This window comes from Lacerta agilis, chromosome 13 (assembly GCF_009819535.1).
Source record: "Lacerta agilis isolate rLacAgi1 chromosome 13, rLacAgi1.pri, whole genome shotgun sequence".
In the NCBI taxonomy this organism is placed as follows: Eukaryota; Metazoa; Chordata; class Lepidosauria; order Squamata; family Lacertidae; genus Lacerta; species Lacerta agilis.
Genome location: NC_046324.1, coordinates 30,570,477 through 30,588,504, shown reverse-complemented (window position 1 = coordinate 30,588,504; position 18,028 = coordinate 30,570,477). Strand labels below are relative to the sequence as shown.

General features: G+C 41.8%; 1 protein-coding gene across 5 annotated transcripts in view; it reads right to left on the bottom strand.

Moving 5' to 3' along the window:
- USP7 (ubiquitin specific peptidase 7) overlaps window positions 1-18,028 on the bottom strand; it is an 80,210-nt gene that overhangs the window by 38,403 nt on the left and 23,779 nt on the right. For 4 of the 5 annotated variants that reach the window (XM_033167534.1, XM_033167532.1, XM_033167533.1 and 1 more), the window contains one exon: window positions 969-1,073. In XM_033167534.1, coding sequence (XP_033023425.1) covers window positions 969-1,073 — 105 coding nt within the window. Of the gene's footprint in view, window positions 1-968; window positions 1,074-6,767; window positions 6,920-18,028 lie in introns of all 5 variants that reach the window. The other variant, XM_033167536.1, reaches the window with a different exon arrangement.

Here is an 18,028-nt window from a genome sequence, read left to right as displayed (position 1 = left end):
ACCTGCTCACTCACCTGCGTATAATTCTGTGTGTTCACCTGCATACAATTCTTTGTCACCTACAACTACCAGACAAAGGCTTTAATACAAGACTGATGAAGCCACCTATTAACCACTATTAATTAGAGTCTTGCTAAATGAAATATTTAATTTAATACTATCTATCTATCTATCTAATTGCAAAAGTAATCCAGGAAGGCATGGAGATTCACTCAGATGCTTAAAGTATTGACAGAGCTATGGCTTCCTGCACTGTATTGCTCACATGATTAAAGTCAATGGAACAGACAATAAGCCATGGCTAGTTTCCCCCCGCCCCCGCCCCCATGAGCCATACTTTACTGGAAGGCAAAGCCCTTTTGCCTATCTTAGACAAAAAGAGCAATACTTTTAACAACTTTTGTGAATGAACAGGCCATAAAGTGAGTTGGATCACAGCAAATGTCCATTTAGTCCAGCACCCCACTTCCCACACTGGCCAATCTGAGTCTTCAGGAAGGCCACACACAGAAACACACCCCTGCTGCTGCTCCCCAGAAATTGGTATTCAAAAGCACGCTTCCTCTAAACACAGGGGTCCCATGCAGTCACCCTCAGGCAAAACCACAGAGAAAGCCTTTTTCTCCCCCATGAATGTGCCGTAATTTAAAGCCCTCTTACCCACTGGCCATCAGCAGCGCATCCTATGGCAATGAATTCCATAAAAAAACAATGAAAGGTATGCAGAAAGTCTTTCATTTGTCCTGTTTCATTAGATGACCTGAGTTACTGTCTTATAAGAGAGGAAGGAAAAACTCCATATCCATTATTTCTACACTATACGTTGATTTGTAAACTTCTACCATGTCTCCCAAATACATACATGAGCATGCAAAAGCCTTTCAGGTCCATTAAATGGATATACTACTCACTGCAAAAAACAAGCGATATCCGCACCCGCATCAAAGCAAGTAGAAGGGATGACTCACCATCTTCCATGTCTTCTTCTGTGTTGTTGTGACCGTCAGCCATTGCTACATTCCCATTGATGACTGGGTTTTGAGTAATTCTTGGTGGATCATCAGCATCTCCAGCTTATTGAGATAGGGAAAACAGAAATAGATCAGTAACCTGGATCTTGACAGTAGTACTGACAAATTATACAGATCTAAAACATAGCAAAATTATGTAATATAGTAAAAAGCTAATATTTCTTCTAAAATAAATTTAGATCTTACTTTGGGTTCTTCACATTAGGTTTTATCAAATGTAAACTATACTCTGAGTAGCCCCACTGAAACAAATGAACGTAACTAATTTAAGTCCCTTAAACCCAATGGGTCTACTTATACAACCTTCTGTGCCCACAACATTGTCAGAACTAGCCTTTAGCAGGCTTCTGACTCCATTACTTTGTTTATACTATGCTACTAAAAGTTATCTAACTTTATGCAAAAATGTTTCCATATTTTATCAAGAATCACTGTTAAAGTCAAGTTCCATTTTAATTATTTCCTTCCTTCCTCGCAGCAATGCAATCCAGCAACAAATGCAAAACAAGTCTCAAAACCTGCATTTCTCTAATTCACATTACACATTTAGCCTTCAAAGCCTATTCAGCACCCAGGACAGAGCTTTACAAAGTTAACACTGGTCTATGGCAGTGTTTTTCAACCACTGTTCCGTGGCACACTAGTGTGCCGCGAGATGTTGCCTGGTGTGCCGTGGGAAAAATTGAAAAATTCAAGAGAATTACTTTATATATAGTCAATATAGGCACAGAGTTAAATTTTTTAACATTTTCTAATGGTGGTGTGCCTCATGATTTTTTTCATGAAACAAGTGTGCCTTTGCCCAAAAAAGGTTGAAAAACACTGGTCTATGGTACAATGATGGTGCCTTCAGTGCTAACACAAGAGAAGCCTGTTCAAGTAAAGATTTTCAAGATTAAAGGAAGGCTGACTTCAGCAGTCTCTCGAAGTCTTAGAGACAACATACACACAGTGCTAAGGACACATTTTTAAATCTTTTAGGCTGTATTAATTATGGACTGTGGCAATTTCCTTTTCATGAACTGTTTGTTGTATCTTGTACATCTGAATGAGAGACAGAAGTGTTGTTGTTTTTAAACAAGATGCATTGGTGCTTGCTTCCCCCTTTAAGTATGCTTAGAATAGGTGGCTTTTAGGAAAAAGCAGCCAAGGAGGCCTCTGATCTACATCCAGAACACATCAAGAGTGGTTTTTCCTTGGGATGGCTATTTTTAGTGATAAAATGGTACAGGATGAAAGGGTAAAAGTTCTACTGGACTCATGCTAAAGTCCCAATCCAGCTGTTTTTTCTGAAGAGAAGGCAGATTCTGTGCACAGATTTTAAAAATGCATGCTTAACATGAATGGTAGTCTGGGACTTAAGTCTTCACCAGCTCCAGACCTCACTCATTACACAATCCACCTGCTGCATCTTGCTGCTCTGGAAAGGCTTCCAGGTTAGTCTGCAATGCTAAACGCTTACTTCCTAAGAGTGTCCACTTCAAGTCAGTTTTTCTCTGGTACCACAACTCCAAGATCTATATTCTTAAGAAATATTTCCTCACAGAATGGGTGTGGCTGTGAGAGAACATTTATTGTTGCTATCACAATTAGACAGATTACTTCCCTCTCTTCTTCCACTCAGGTTTAATGCCCTGTAATGACTTAGCATGCACCTTCATTTTAAGAGGATGTGCTCCCCGTAAAACACCTAGAAACTCAATGCTTGGTTAGATAACTAGAGGTATTCACCTGATTTGTGTACCAAGCAAATGGAACCCGTTAAAAATACATAGACTGAGTACTGGTATGTTTTCTGGGCTTCAAGGCATAAAAAGCTTGGCTTCTGGGTCACAACGTAAGCCTTCAGCAGCTTCAGCATCCAAACCTATACAAAAGGCCAATAATGTCTACAGCTCCACCATCCTCACAGCATAGCTGTGAGAATAAAAAGGAATTTGAAAACTCTTTGAAAGCAATAATTTTATAAAGATCCACCAAAAATCCCTGAAACATCAGGAGAGCACAGAAGCCTAAATACAAGACTTGGGAAAGAAGTGGGGGATAGTTAAGCTCACATACCCCAGAGGCACTTTCCCATTTAAAACATCTCCTGCCCCTGACCCAAACCAAATATTGTTCTAACACAGAACTCTGAATACGATATGCAACACCAAACACTTTGCAGAGATGGGAATCAAGTGGAGGAAGGCCAAACAGGTATTTACCATCCAAGTGTGCCACAACAAAATTATGGTAGTGAACATGTGTGCACTATCACCTTCAGTGGCATGCCAGAATAATTGTCCCTTTCAATAGACTGATGCATGCCCCTCAAAACACCAGTGGGAGTTGGGGGTGAGTTGTTCAAGTCCAAAAATTTGCTTTAAGAGATTTCAATAATGTAGATCTGTTACATGCATTCTCTGATCACACAGACACTGCCTACATTCTTCATCCAGATTCAAGTTGTTGCAGAGCAAAGCAAAAAAGATGAGGTGTTTTTTTTAGCTCAAATCTATACTAATGTAATAAAAGCAACACTGAAACCAAATGTCTATGGCTGTGGAAGTGCTAAATTCTCCAGGCCAGACTGCAAATGTGGATTGTCAATTCGGGGCAGATCCACACCATATATTTAAAGGACGCCCAATGCACATTTAAAGCACATGACTCCCACACCCTTCCCAAGGATCATGGAAACTGTAATTTGTTAAGCATGCTGGGAATTTGTAATGTGGAAAAACACAGTTTCCTGGATTCTTTGGTAGGTGTCATGTGTTTTAAACCTGTGTTTTAAGTGTTTGGTCTGGATCTGTCCCTGATCTCCCTTCTTTTGAAGCATTCTACATAACAGATTCAAACTCAGACTGCAAAAGAAAACTATATACCCCAAAGAAATGTTTACGGTGGGTGCTAAACAAAGCTATGCCTGGCCCAAACAACAATTTTTTTTGTGAACACTTGTATATAAATTTGCTTTGTCTTTTCTGTCTCACACACCCCTTCTGTTATCTTTTTTTGGGGGGGGGATGAACACGAGCAATGAAAATGTATTTCTGATGTCTGAATAGCAGCAAAAATGCAAGAGCAGCATATTATTAACGATACGGGGCAGTGGTTGGTATACTGGACTACGAGTCAAATCACAGGGTAAGCTTAGGCCAATCATGATCTCTCAGCCTAACCTACCACAGAGGGTTGTTGTGAGGGTGAAATGGGGAGGAAAGCCATGTACCGTACTGGCCCGAATATAAGCCACACCCAAATACAAGCCACACCTTTAAAATTGGAGAGGGTGGAAGAAAAATACCCAAATAGAAGCCACTCCATTCCTCGCTGCTCCTGGGTGGGGGGGAGCAGCGCTGCGTTGCCAGCAGCCTTTCCCCTTCCTTGTTCTCTCCCTTCCCAACCTTAGAATCCTGGCTGCATACTGTAAGGTCGTGAATATAAGCCTCACTTTAACTTTTCACGGTCGGAATTTGGTAAAAAAGTGAGGCTTATATTCAGGCCAATACGATATACAGTGGTGCCCCGCCAGACGAATGCCTCGCTAGACGAAAAACTCGCTAGATGAACGGCATTCGTCTAGCGGAAGCTGCCCCGCAAGACGAAAAAGTCAATGGGGCTGCTTCGCAAGACGAAAAATTTTCGTCTTTTTTTTTTCGTTTAGCGAAAGCGCGGCTGTCATTGCCGCTTCACTAGACGAAAAACCCGCTAGACGAAAATTTTCGCAGGACGAATTATTTTCGTCTAGCGGGGCACCACTGTATACCACTTTGAGCTCCTTGGAGGAAAGGTGGGGTAGCAATGTAACAGGAATAATTGAAAGAAGGCACTGGAATTCAAGTAAAATCCCAGTTACCTGCTCATACGTGACTCTGAAGATCATTTCGAAATCTGAACTGTATTTCCAGGGCTGGAAATTAGTTATATTGAGATACAAGTCTTCCTACTTAACTAAAAGATTGTTATTGAAAAATAAGGTTTATAAACATGATGGTTGCCACAGGAGTTTCTCCTGCAACCAGTCCAATAGCGATCCACATGTAAATATGGTGAAAATGGACCAATGCATTACGAACAGAGCTTTTGGTGTGGTAGAAAGGTGGGGGGTGTGTGTCTTCAAAAGGACCCTCATCCAAAAGCTATGGGCATGCAACTAGACCCAGATGGTGGCCAAGAGCTCCCTAGAAGCCAGTTACTTAAATCTTCTCATCCCAATATATCTATTTCTACCAAACCCTTTCCCACCATAGCAGCCCACCTACTGAAAAATATGTGCTTGCATCCCCTAGGACACTTAAGATTATCTTAACTTCACAATGGTGTGCCAAAGCCTTGTCACTTAAATTTCAATGTCTGTCATGGGAATAAAAATATATCCTCCAGAGATATATTCAAGTGAAGTACAGCAAATCATTTTTAAATTAACATTTTCACCTAGAGATGTGAAGGCCTGGGGGGGGGGGAGAGAACTCTCATGTTTGTTAAAGCCTTTTTTGTTTTTCTGAAAAACTGAAATAAATTGAGAATAATTAGATTATTAAATATTTAAGACAAGTTGTTCAGATATTTACTCACTCAAAATGATTTCCAAAACTGTGCAACAGGAAGTAAGACAATTCCTGTACAGTGAGGACAAGTAGGTCTTGAGCTGTACAATAAGAATATAACTCTCAAAGTTGAAGTTATAATAGCACTGCTTCTGCATTTGACTGGATTACAAAGCAAGCAGCATATTGAGGGCTTGATATTGGAAAGGTACTTTCAGATGTTGCAGAATACAGAACATATTCAGGTATTTGACCAACAGATGCAAGTCTGGGATTCTGCCAAGCGCATCCCTCCTGCAACATAGTGGCTAGGCCTGTGCACAACACAGCCTCTGACTCCTCTTGCTTCTTGCCTACTTCAAATTCCTCCATCTTCTGCAGCATGTGAAAGAAATTGATCTATGTTGGAAATGCACCAAATCAAGAAATAAACTGGCATATGAAAGGGTAGAAGCTTGTTTCGATCTGGGCAAATTTTCAGTTTTTCAAAGTCCATGATAAGTCCATGACAAATATGAGAAAACAGAAACTGATAGTGATAGCTTAGAAAAAGACTAAATATCATGTAGTGTTCACTGATTTTCGTTTCCCTTCCTCTCTTTCCCCCAGTTCTTTTTTATGGAAATGCATGCTTTCTACCTGGCTTGACAGGAGGACTGGAGGAGACTAATGTTGATGGTTTCTATTCTTATTGTTTTTGCCTTGTCCTCATAAACTGGCAAAACCAAAGGGATGCTAGGTTCCTTACAGTGTAGCAGCTTGTACATCCAGGTGTAACAAAAACTTAATAAATTAAATCTGTAAGTACTGTCTGAATAACCTGCATTTTAAAAATATCAGACATTATGACTTTATGGTAAACCAATTGATACATAATGCACTTAATATTCTTAGAGTAACAGAGTGGCTTTCAACATCTAAAGGAGTGTTAAAAAAGTAGTATTGCATTTTTTCAATTTCTCCAATAGAAATCTGCTGCTCCTCTACCTCAAAAGGAGGAGGGGTATTTTCCCCCTCATGATTCCATTTTCACGCAACCAGTGAGAGGGTGTATCTGTTGCATAAAAATTGATCAGAATTCTCTCTGGCATCAGTAATTGCACAGTTTGCAAATGTTCGCTTGAAGGACTAAAGCATGGTTTTCTATGTACTTTTGCAAACAAAAGTTCTGCAAAGCTTAAGCCAGATATTAAGATCTCACCTGAGTTGAAGACATAGAGTTCGAGTAGGCTCATGATGATTTAAAAGTGACGGCAGGTGGAGATCGTTCCTACCAGTACAGAAATGTAGTGGTAAAGAGTGGCCTAACATCTATCTATTGTGTCCAACCAGCTTGATGATCAGCTACATCACCTAGAGAGTTGCAAGAGAAGCAATTAACCCACCCAGACAACGTCCGTGGTTCTCAAGATACAAGATAAGGTTCCCTAATCAGGAACAGTTTCTGAGATGATACAAATTCCTTCCCAATAGCTCTCAGCTAAGTTGGGTCAAACCAACGTACAGTGGACGCTCGGGTTGTGAACGTGATCCGTGCGGGAGGCACATTCGCAACCCGCAGTGTTTGCAACTTGCAGCGCTTCTGCGCATGCACCGAAACATGGAAATAACCCGTTCTGGTACTTCCGGGTTCGGCGTGGTGCGCAACCTGAAAACGCGCAACCTGAAGCATCTGTAACCCGAGGTATGACTGTAGTGCCCTCTTCTAACTGTGTATAGCAGGGAGTGCTATTGTAGCCAGTTATGGAAGCTTCAAGGGGGGCTATTTAGTCTCCCTTTTAATCTAAGGTACTACCCATTCCCTTTTAATCCAAGGCACTCTGCACTGCACTGTCCACTAACACGGGAAGTGCTATGATATTTTCTGCATGCCTGGCTTATTCTCCTTTGCTAGTCAGGGGCCAGTAGCCTGTAGCCCAACTGAGAAAGCCCTGAAAGCAGCCTCTATGACACTGCTGTTCTGTTTAAGTGGCTGCAAATGCTCTTCCACTGCCAGTTGGTATGTTCCTCGCACCCGGAAGTAGCTATCACTACCTTCAGATAACCAGATGACTGCTAATTTGTATGGCTTTTCTACAAAGATGGAATCAACCAAATCAAGGAACATAAGTTTGTTTTTTTTAATGGGAGGAAGGAATTTATATTACTCAGAGTAGTTAAGACTCACTTGTTTTTTGCTCTTAAAAGAAAATGCATGCTTTTACCACTATAAGAGCCCCAGAGGTTACTGGTATATCCAACACATTTACACAACAGCATATTACTGCTGTTATGAGAAACAGGGCCTGCATCTTTTTGCCCATCTAGGAACATAATCACCAAATTTGGGGACTGTAATAATTACAAGAGAGCTTCCATAAAACTCTGAACAATTCAAACAACTAACTAAACATGAGGAAAAAGTATGCTAAATGAATGGAGATAGCCAAAGTTTTACTGCACCCAAATTGATCAAGCCAGTGCTGCTCAAGATGATTTCGATGATGGAGGAACAGGGGGAGGCTCACTTTCTCAAAGGTGTTGGCTGCACGTTGTCGTTCAGGAGAATTTGATTTTGGCTCAGTAACCATAAAGTTTATAAATCACTTGCTCTGCTAAGCACAACTGGTTTTTTGAATACTGGAGAGTAATGGAAAAATCTGGTAGTTGCTCTACTATTCCTTAAGCAGGTAAGGCAGAATGCTGGACCCAAGAATTCCGTGACAGTTGCTGTCCCTGGTTCAGGCAGTGGCTGGAAGCTAAGTTTCAAAAAAGCTCTTATCTCCAGCCACACATACTTTTTTTCTTTTTAAAGTCCCATAGGGCAGGAGACATAGCAATGAAATTTACAAGTAAGAAAACATATCAAATCAAAGAAACAAAACACGAATGGGAAAACTAATCTGAATTACTATCTCATCATCTACCTCCATAAGCACTGAATACTTCTAACTTTGACAGTGTTTTAAACATAGCATTTACTTTCTAAGGGAAATGCACAATATAAAGTCCGGAGTATACCAGGTGGAAAACAAACCAAAGAAGCAGTGCATTTGCTGCACAATCCTATATATGTTTACTTGGAAGTTCAGCTGTATTTGATGGGGATCATTCCAAGGAAAAGATATAGGATTGCAGCCAAAAAGGACATTCTTGAGAGAGAAGGAGTGCAACCTAACAAATCAGCAGCTATGCACAGATTTTTACTACAAGGCTCAGAGAAATAAACAGAGTTTGAACAACAGTAAAACTCGGTGAATTAAAGCAAAGGGCTGAATGAAGTACTGCAATCCAGGAGTCAAACTAATTAGTACACCCAAAAGTGGTATTTACTTCACACATAAAAAATACCAACAAACCTCACCTCCAACCAGGAATGAAATTCTGAATGCCCACAAAAGCATGTTTCTATGCTTACTTAATATATAACACTTTCTTATAAAAATAATGTAATCTCCTTAATGTATGCACAATCAGAGTGGCTCCCCCCCCCCCAGTTTTTATAATGTGTGAATGTAAGCAATGAAAGTTCCAATCTGAGTTAATGATCATGAGTATAGACTCTGTATGTGTCTTACAACTGCTAATACAGTAGATAGATAGATAGATCGATCTAGCGAATGCAGCTGCATTGGTCCGTAAGAAAAACGCTCCTAAAAGTTGAGTAATACCTTTATTAGAACCAACCAAAATGCCACAAACGTGTGGGAAGCTTCTGAGTTCTCCAGAGCTATTAATCAGTCAAGTAAGGTATGGGGAGAAAGAGGGGAGAACAGTACAAACTCAGGCTGACCTTTCAGCAATGAGGCCAACTTGTAGACTCAGTTCCAATATGCAAAACATAACCTCACACTTAAAAACACACTGAAGAGTTAGGGGGAAATTCCATTTTTACCACCCTAAATAGGGATTTGTTTTGGTGCTGAAAAAATAGGACTCCAACCCAAGCCAAAGTTAGTAAATCAAATCCTATAATGGTATATTACTTGAACATACTATACAAAGTTAGGCCATTATCACTGACCCTCTCAGAATTGACCTGGTAGAGAGGAACATCTTCATCTAACTCATTCTGCCTTCCTGCAAGAAAGAGTGAGATAGCTGTACCCAGCACGAAACTGTGGAACAGAGAAACTGATAAAAAGAAACTATTCTGTCTTTTAAGCAGTATATCAATGTTGCTAAACTATATATCAGATGTAATTATACTCTGCAGATAAAACATGAGCTAAATATTTACTATTGTTACTTGCTTAAAACAAAACAAATTTCCTTCCCTTTATCCCACATTTTGATGAGCTGCATGAACTATGGGTGCTGAAATTGCCTCATAAGCCTGGGTAAAATAGCAACAGCTACAATGGTGCAATGCTTGTGAAAAAAGGAAATGCTGTTTTGCATTGCGTCAAAATGTAAGAGACATCAGGTGCTAGTATGATCTAGCTAGGTTGCTGGGAAAAGCAAGCAGAACTTGGTGCCATTAAAGGGAAGAATCCATAGCTATCAAATTCCCTGGAAAGGAAGTTTTCACCTCACATTACATTCACTCAAGGTGCTTTGGAATCACCTTATTCAAAAGCAACATTGATTTCCTGTAAAAACATTTTCTTGTGAGGGAGGCAGTGAGCATGAAGTAGCATTGTTTTATGTACTGTACAGAATACAGGAAAGGCTTGTGACCTACATCATGGCTCTAATACCTGCATCTATTTTACTGAAACTCATCCAGAGGGAGAAGCAGAGCTGCTCCAACCAGTTCTGGATCCTGCCAATGCAGATTCTTTGGATACAAGTCAACATGCTAGGGTGGTGGTTCAACAGGGCTGAGACAAAATGAGATGCTTTGCCAATCACCCTTCCAACACAACTGGAAATTATATCCCACAATAATTAATCCAGAATTAAGACACCACCTGTATCTTTACTCATAATTGCTAACCTGGATAAGAATCCTCACTTGATTCATAAGCGTATATTGGAAGAGGGAAGCAAATCTCTTGGTTACTTTTAACAACCTTTTGTGAGCAAAACAACATGGTTCCTGGGTAATTTTCTGCATTAAAGTATACTGTTCTTGTTGACCATTCTGGGGAAATTAGTCCTACTGCAAAGTGAAATTGGAATTAAAAGTCTGAATTCAATTTTAAGAAAAAAAGAGGGACAGACTTATAAGTTATTCTAATAACAAAAAGTTATACAAAATTATAATTGTGAAAAACAGATCAGCCAAAGCACACACACACTGTATTTTCTGGGGCCTGCCTCCCTATCTCAAAATACATTTCTCTGCACTACGCGGAGCACTATGTGGAGCTCTCTTGGCAGTAACAGTAGTAGACACTTGGCAGTAACAATGGTAGAAAACTGAACTTTCTGAATACAGTACCATTACCACAGAATTCGGCTGTGAGAAATTGTACTTCTATTAACAAGAAAAGGAGCCAAGGTCTGCCAAAAACCTTGGCACACCAATGCAATCCTTTTGCAATCTTAATTTTTATGTGTTTATATTGTGTATATATAACTGTTGCAAGCTATTGTTATTTTTGGTAAGTATCTAAATGAACAAACAAACCCACAAACCCATCACACTGAAATAACTATTTTTTATAATCAATTTCATTCTCCCCTGACTTTACTATGGAGAACACGAAACATGCTTCACACTGGGACTAAACTGCTGCCTCCCTCTCACCTATCAGATGAAATTCCTTGCCACTAATGGCTACCAGGTGAGTGCTTAAGTATATGGCTGCTTTAAGTACACACACCCTATGATACATTAGATGCATTTATAGTCTGCCTCAACCCCACCTAGTCCTGCCTCTGGACAAAACAACTTATTTGTTGTATTCTTTCATTTGCAGTTCCTAATTTTGTCATTTGCAGTTGGAACTTCGTTCAAGGTGCTTTGGAGCAATTAAGTTAGATGCAGCCCACTCCTAAGCTCGCTCATTCACCCCCTTATTCATACCGTGTTTCTCCGAAAATAAGACACCGTCTTATTTATTTTTTTCCTCAAAAAACCCCACTATGGCTTATTTTCAGGGGATGTCTTATTTTTATTACCGCAGATTTATAAACGGACCAAGTGAGAGTACTGAATGTGGGTGCAGGCTGCCAAGACTGCACAGCTTATGTATGTTCTCTGCAAAAACTATTTTTTTCTTTAACACAAAGGAAATTCAAACACAATGGCAAGTATTTTTTTGGGGGGGGGAGGAGTAATTTAGTCCCAATCCCAATACCGGTAGTTTAACATACAAGAATAGGGTCCCTCTGGAGCCTGGTGAACAGCCTAGCAAGTCCCCTGTCCAAAGTGTTGTGTCAAACTGGTGAAAGAATATAAAATACAGACGGAGGCGAGGCGGCTGGCTCGGGGCGTTCCACGAGGCGCTGCTGGGCGTCCCTCTCGGCGCTGCAGCAGCCGGTTGCGGGCACCAAGCCGGCAGGCCTTGGCCGGAGGTGAGACCACTGGCTTGGGGCACTCCGCGGCGCAGCCGGTTCCGGCCGCCGAGCTGGCAGGCCTCCTCCTCCTCCTGCCGCGGCTCAGCGCTCTCACTCCGTGCGGCGTTGTGGTAAAGAAGACGGGCAGCATCTGGAGGGCAGCTCCTCCAGCGGGAAGGAGGCTCGGAGGTGCGGGCAGCCTTGCCTCTTCCTTGGCGCCCTCCAGAACTGCACCCAGCACTATGGCTTATTTTCGGGGTATGTCTTGCATTTCGTAAATGCTTGAGAATCCTGCCATGGCTTATTTTATACGTACGTCTTATTTTATGAGACACATGGTACATACATACATACATACATACGAGACTTTCATTCATTTCAGCACAACTTACTGCCTATTTGGGAGTATGGTTATAACCAAGATGCTGTATCTTCAGACTCAAACACTAAAAGTACACAAATATAAACTATTAATGAAGATGAACTTTCAATGACTCTCCCCTCAATGCAGCTTAAGTTGTATATAAGTCTACAAGCATCAATCAATTTAATCAATAGACTGATTCACAATAACTAAAATAAACGTTATTCTATCTTTTAAACCTGGATCTTCCACAGGACTGATGGACTTGAACTTATTTTAGCTCCGATGTATTAGCACACTGGTCTAATTAATACACCTGGTGGGGCCTGATCTAAGGTGGATAATAACAGGGGCACTACCACCATATAAACATATGGTAAGAAATGGGTTCCCCAAATGCATGTTTGGGTTAAAGGTGGATCCCAGGTCTGAAAACCTCAAGACTACTGTTTTAGGAAATAACAGAACACTCCATATTATATCTCTACTATTCATGAAGAAGGAAACATTAAAAGATGGCTTTTCATCTTATTTATTTTATTCACAGGGGAACAAAACAATACAAATAAAAATAAAAGAATGCAGTATTGTGGTAAAAGGAAACACAGACGGATTAAAAAAAAAGTGAACAAAATGTTGACATCCCAGAGAAAAGGTAAATCTTATATTATTATTTGTAGGGGTGCATTTATAGTTGCAAAATGCTGGAACTTGTCCCATCTATTGTTAGAAGCATGGCATAATAAAGTATAGACAATTATGTTAGCAAAAAAAATGAACTAGTAAAGTTTGGGCACAAAGACAACAAAAGGAAAAATTCATTTTATGAAATTTGGTCTGCTCTCATTGATTTCTTTAATAAATAGGATGAGAGGGTTTAAAAAAGTAATAAAAATAAAAGGGGGGGACATCAATATATAGAAATTACAAAATCCTATAAACAATTCTGTCATGAGGCAAACAAGCAAAACCACAATGACAAAAACTAATGTTTCTAATTTAACCAAATACTTTGGTAAAAAATAAACACAGGACTTTAAATCACCATGGGTCTTAGCAGCACTTCCCACCTCATTTTTAACCTTTAACAGCCCACTCACTTCACCTCTGTTTCTCACACAAAAAAGCCCCAGGCCCTGCTTTGTGACAACAGACTCTCTCATTCAGTGCCTTTGAGCAATTTAACACCTTTCACCCCCCCTGTCCTCCTCACCCAGGTTCTCACCTGGGTGATATGAATCTTTACCCATAAGCATCCACAGCAAGAACCTCCCACCCCTTGATCAGAGTATAACTGAAAGCTTTTAACATTTGATTATAAGTAGACTGAGAGCCTTCCTCTGAACTCCTCAAAAAGCCACCCTTAATGAGGTTTTGCAACATGTGTTCAAATTTCAAACTGACTTATTTACCAATTGAGTGGTTTCAAAATCAGACGAAAGAAATACTCTATTACGTTGGCTGGCAGCCTTAGCATGCAACAATTAAGAGGCATGAACCACGGGTGTGCTCTCTTTCGCCCAGAGATAATGCCAATAACAGTGTAGCACAGGTGGCAATTTGTGCTCTCTAAGCACTGCTGTCAACACTACCAACAACCTACCAACCTCTTTCATATATTACAGTCACTGCACCTCCCATAATCATCACTGCTATTGCTCTTATTACATAAGCCCCTCCTGACAAGAATCATAGAATTAAAATTTTTTAGAGTTGGAAGTGACCCCAAGGGTCATCTAGTCCAACTCCCTGCAATGCAGGGATCTCAGCTAAAGCATCCATGACAGATGGCCATCCAACCTCTGCTTAAAAACCTCTAAGGAAGGAGAGTCCAACACCTCTCATGCGGATCTGTTCCACTGCTGAACAGCTCTTACTGTCAGAAAGTTATTTCCAAATGTTTAATCTGAATCTCCTTTCTTGCAACTTGAAGCCAGTGGTTCGAGTCCTACCCTCCAGAGCAGGAGAAAACAAGCATGCTCCTTCCTCCATGTGACAACCCTTAAGAAATTTGAAGAAGGCTATCATATCTCCTCTCAGTCTCCTCTTTTCCAGGCTAAACATACCCAGCTCCTTCAAGGGTTAGTTTCCAGACACTTGATTATCTTGGTTAATAATAATAATAATAATAATAATAATAATAATAATTTTTTATTATTTATTCCCCAGCCACTCTGGACAGTTTCCAACAAAAGATTAAAAATACATTAAAACATCAGTCATTAAAAACTTCCCTAAACAGGGTTGCCTTCAGATGTCTTCTAAATGTCAGGTAGTTGTTTATCTCTCTGACCCCTGATGGGAGGGCGTTCCACAGGGCGGGCGCCACTACCGAGAAGGCCCTCTGCCTCGTTCCCTGCAACTTCACTTCTCGCAGTGAGGGAACCACCAGAAGGCCCTCGGCACTGGACCTCAGTGTCCGGGTTAGATGATGAGGGTGGAGACGCTACTTCAGGTATACTGGGCCGAGCCTGTTTAGGGCTTTAAAGGTCAGCACCAACACATTGAATTGTGCTCAGAAACGTACTGGGAGCCAATGTAGGTCTTTCAAGACCGGTGTTATGTGGTCTTGGTGGCCGCTCCCAGTCACCAGTCTAGCTGCCGCATTCTGGATTAGTTGTAGTTTCCAGGTCACCTTCAAAGGTACCCCACGTAGAGTGCATTGAGCAGCCCAAGCGGGAGATAACCAGAGCATGCACTACTCCTGCAAGACAGTCCGCGGGTAGGTAGGGCCTCAGCCTGCGTACCAGATGGAGCTGATAGCTGCCTTGACACAGCATTGACCTGCGCCTCCATGGACAGTTGTGAGTCCAAAATGACTCCCAGGCTGCACACATGGTCCTTCAAGGGCACAGTTACCCCATTCAGGACCAATGAATCCTCCACACCCACCCACCTCCTATCCCCCAAAAACAGTACTTCGGTTTTGTCGGGATTCAACCTCAACCCGTTAGCCGCCATCTATCCTCCAACCACCTCCAGGCATTCATTCACACAGGACCTTCACCGCCTTCACTGGTTCCAATTTGAAAGAGAGGTAGAGCTGGGTATCATCCACATACTGATGAATACCAGCCCAAACCCCGATGATCTCTCCCAGCGGCTTCATGTAGATGTTAAAAAAGCATGGGGGAGATGACGGAACCCTGAGGCACCCCACAAGTGAGAGCCCAGGGGTCTGAACACTCATCCCCCAACACCACTTTCTAGACACGGCCCAGGAGGAAGGAGCGGAACCACTGTATAACAGTGCCCCTAGCTCCCAGCTCCTCTAGATGGTCCAGAAGGATGTTATGGTCGATGGTATCAAAGGCCGCTGAGAGATCCAATAGAACTAGGAAACAGCTTTCACCTTTGTCCCTAGCCCGCTGGGGATCATCAACCAGCGCAACCAAGGCAGCTTCAGTCCCTCCTCTGCACACGTTCCAGCTTGTCAACATTCTTCTTAAATTGTGGTGCACAGAACTGGACACAGGATTTCAAGTGTGGTCTAAGGCAGAATAGAGTGGTACTATCACTTCAGTTGAACTGGACACTATACTTCTGTTGATGCAGCCTAGAATAGCATTAGCTTTTTTTGCTGCTGCATCACACTGTTGAAGCTTGTGGCTCAGCAAGACCCCTAGATACTTTTCATATGTACTGCTAGTAAGTCAGGTGTTCCCCATCCTATATTTGTGCATCTGGTTCTTCCTGCCTAAGTGCAGAACCTTACATTTGTCCCTATTGAAATTCATTTTGTAAGCTTGCGCCCAGTTCTCCAATCTGTCACGGTCATTTTGAATTCTGATTCTGTCTTCTGTGGCATTAGCTACCCCTCCCAGGTTGGTGTCATCTGCTAGTTTGATGAGCATCCCCTCAATTCCTTCATCCAAGTCATTTATAAAGATGTTGAACAACAAAGGGCCCAGGACAGAATCTTGCGGCACTCCACTTGTCACTTTTTTCCAGGATGATGAGGAACCATTAATGAGTACTCTTTGGGTTCTGTCGGTCAACCAGCTACAAGTCCGCCTAATAGTTACCTTGTTCAACCCACATTTTACCAGCTTCCTTGCGAGAAAATCATAGGAGACTTTGCCAAAAGCCTTTCTGAGATCAAGATATACAATGTCCACAGCATTTCCCTCATCCACCAAGTTTATAAGGCTTCCTGCCTTGCTCCTTGCCGCACTGACCCCCTGTTGGACTCCTGAATCTTGGACTGGACTTTGACCCTGCTTCGTGGACAAACCACCGGCGTGTTCCTGACCTCTGACTACCCGGCTAGACCCTCAGACTGTTTCCTTACCCTGGTCTTTCCACCAGGTGTCCTCTGGGCTGGGTACCCCGGGGCCAGCACAGGTGGCAGCACACATACTAGGAGTACAGAACTGGAAAGGAATAGAACATTTGCATACACCTTGCTGGAAACAGAATGTATGGGTAATTGCTGTATCAGAAAAAATTACCGGTAACAAAGAGACTGCACACATTGAACAATACAAGAGACGCAGATGACTTTACTGAAATTTGCCATTCTCTGATAAAATATTCAAATGATAATCCTGAAGAATAGCATCCACTGGAATCACAAACTGGACTGGGGCAAAACTTAATGGACTGATCTGTCCTGCAGGGGGCAAGTTGGCATGGGGAGGGAATTTCTGTTGTTTTTATACAATGAAAACCAACAAATCTTTTTACAAATGTCAAGAAGCTGCTTGTTCCTCTTTGGTGATACAGTGGACGCTTGGGATGCGAACACGATCGATCCGTGCAGGAGGCGCGTTCACAACCCACAGCGTCCGTAACCCGCAGCACCGCGTCTGCGCTCGCGCAGGTTGCGATTCACTGCTTCTGGAAGTAAGTAACCCGTTCCGGTACTTCCGGATTCAGCGCGTTCGTATCCCGAACGCAACCCAAGGTATGACTGTACTATAGACAGAGGTGGTTCATGCATCCACAATAGATACAGAGTGCAGAGGGTACTTGCAGGAGAACACTAGTGTTTGAGATCAAAGGTTGAGTTTGCAGCAGTGGCAAGTAGGGGTAGAAAGGAAGGCAACAGAAACAGAGCTGGGTTGTAAAAGGTCCCAGTTCTTACTACATACAGCTTCTGTAGACTTTGGTGCAAAGCAGCAGAAGCATAGTGGACGACAGGACAAACTGTAAGGGTAGCCCAAGACAGCATATGATTCAATCACTATTCTGTGCACAGGCAATAACTTGGGGTGCTGTATTTCAGACTGCTTTGGTCCTTTAAGTGCCATCATCTATGTGACACTTTTGAGAGCAGCAAAGCAACGCTTTACATCAGTGGTAGTCAACATGGTATCCTATAGATGTTATTTGACTACAACTCCCCTCAGCTCCATCAGTCAGGAAAAACAGGATTTGTAGTTGGGGGGAAATTAGAGAGTACCACGTTGGCTACCCTTGTGTTATATTTGCTTTGATGTGAAGAGAGTAGGAACCCCAGCCATCACTCATAACATAACTCGTAACAGTCTACGGATCTGGAAAAATTCCTTCCCAGATCCTAGAACTAGATCAGGAATCTCAGAGGTGCTCATGCCCTTAGCTGACTTGCAGACCTTACCTACAAATTACCGGTAGTATTATTTTTATGCCACTGTAACTGCTGTCATGGCTGTCCTTCAATGCTCATATAGCTACAAGATGGCATTTAA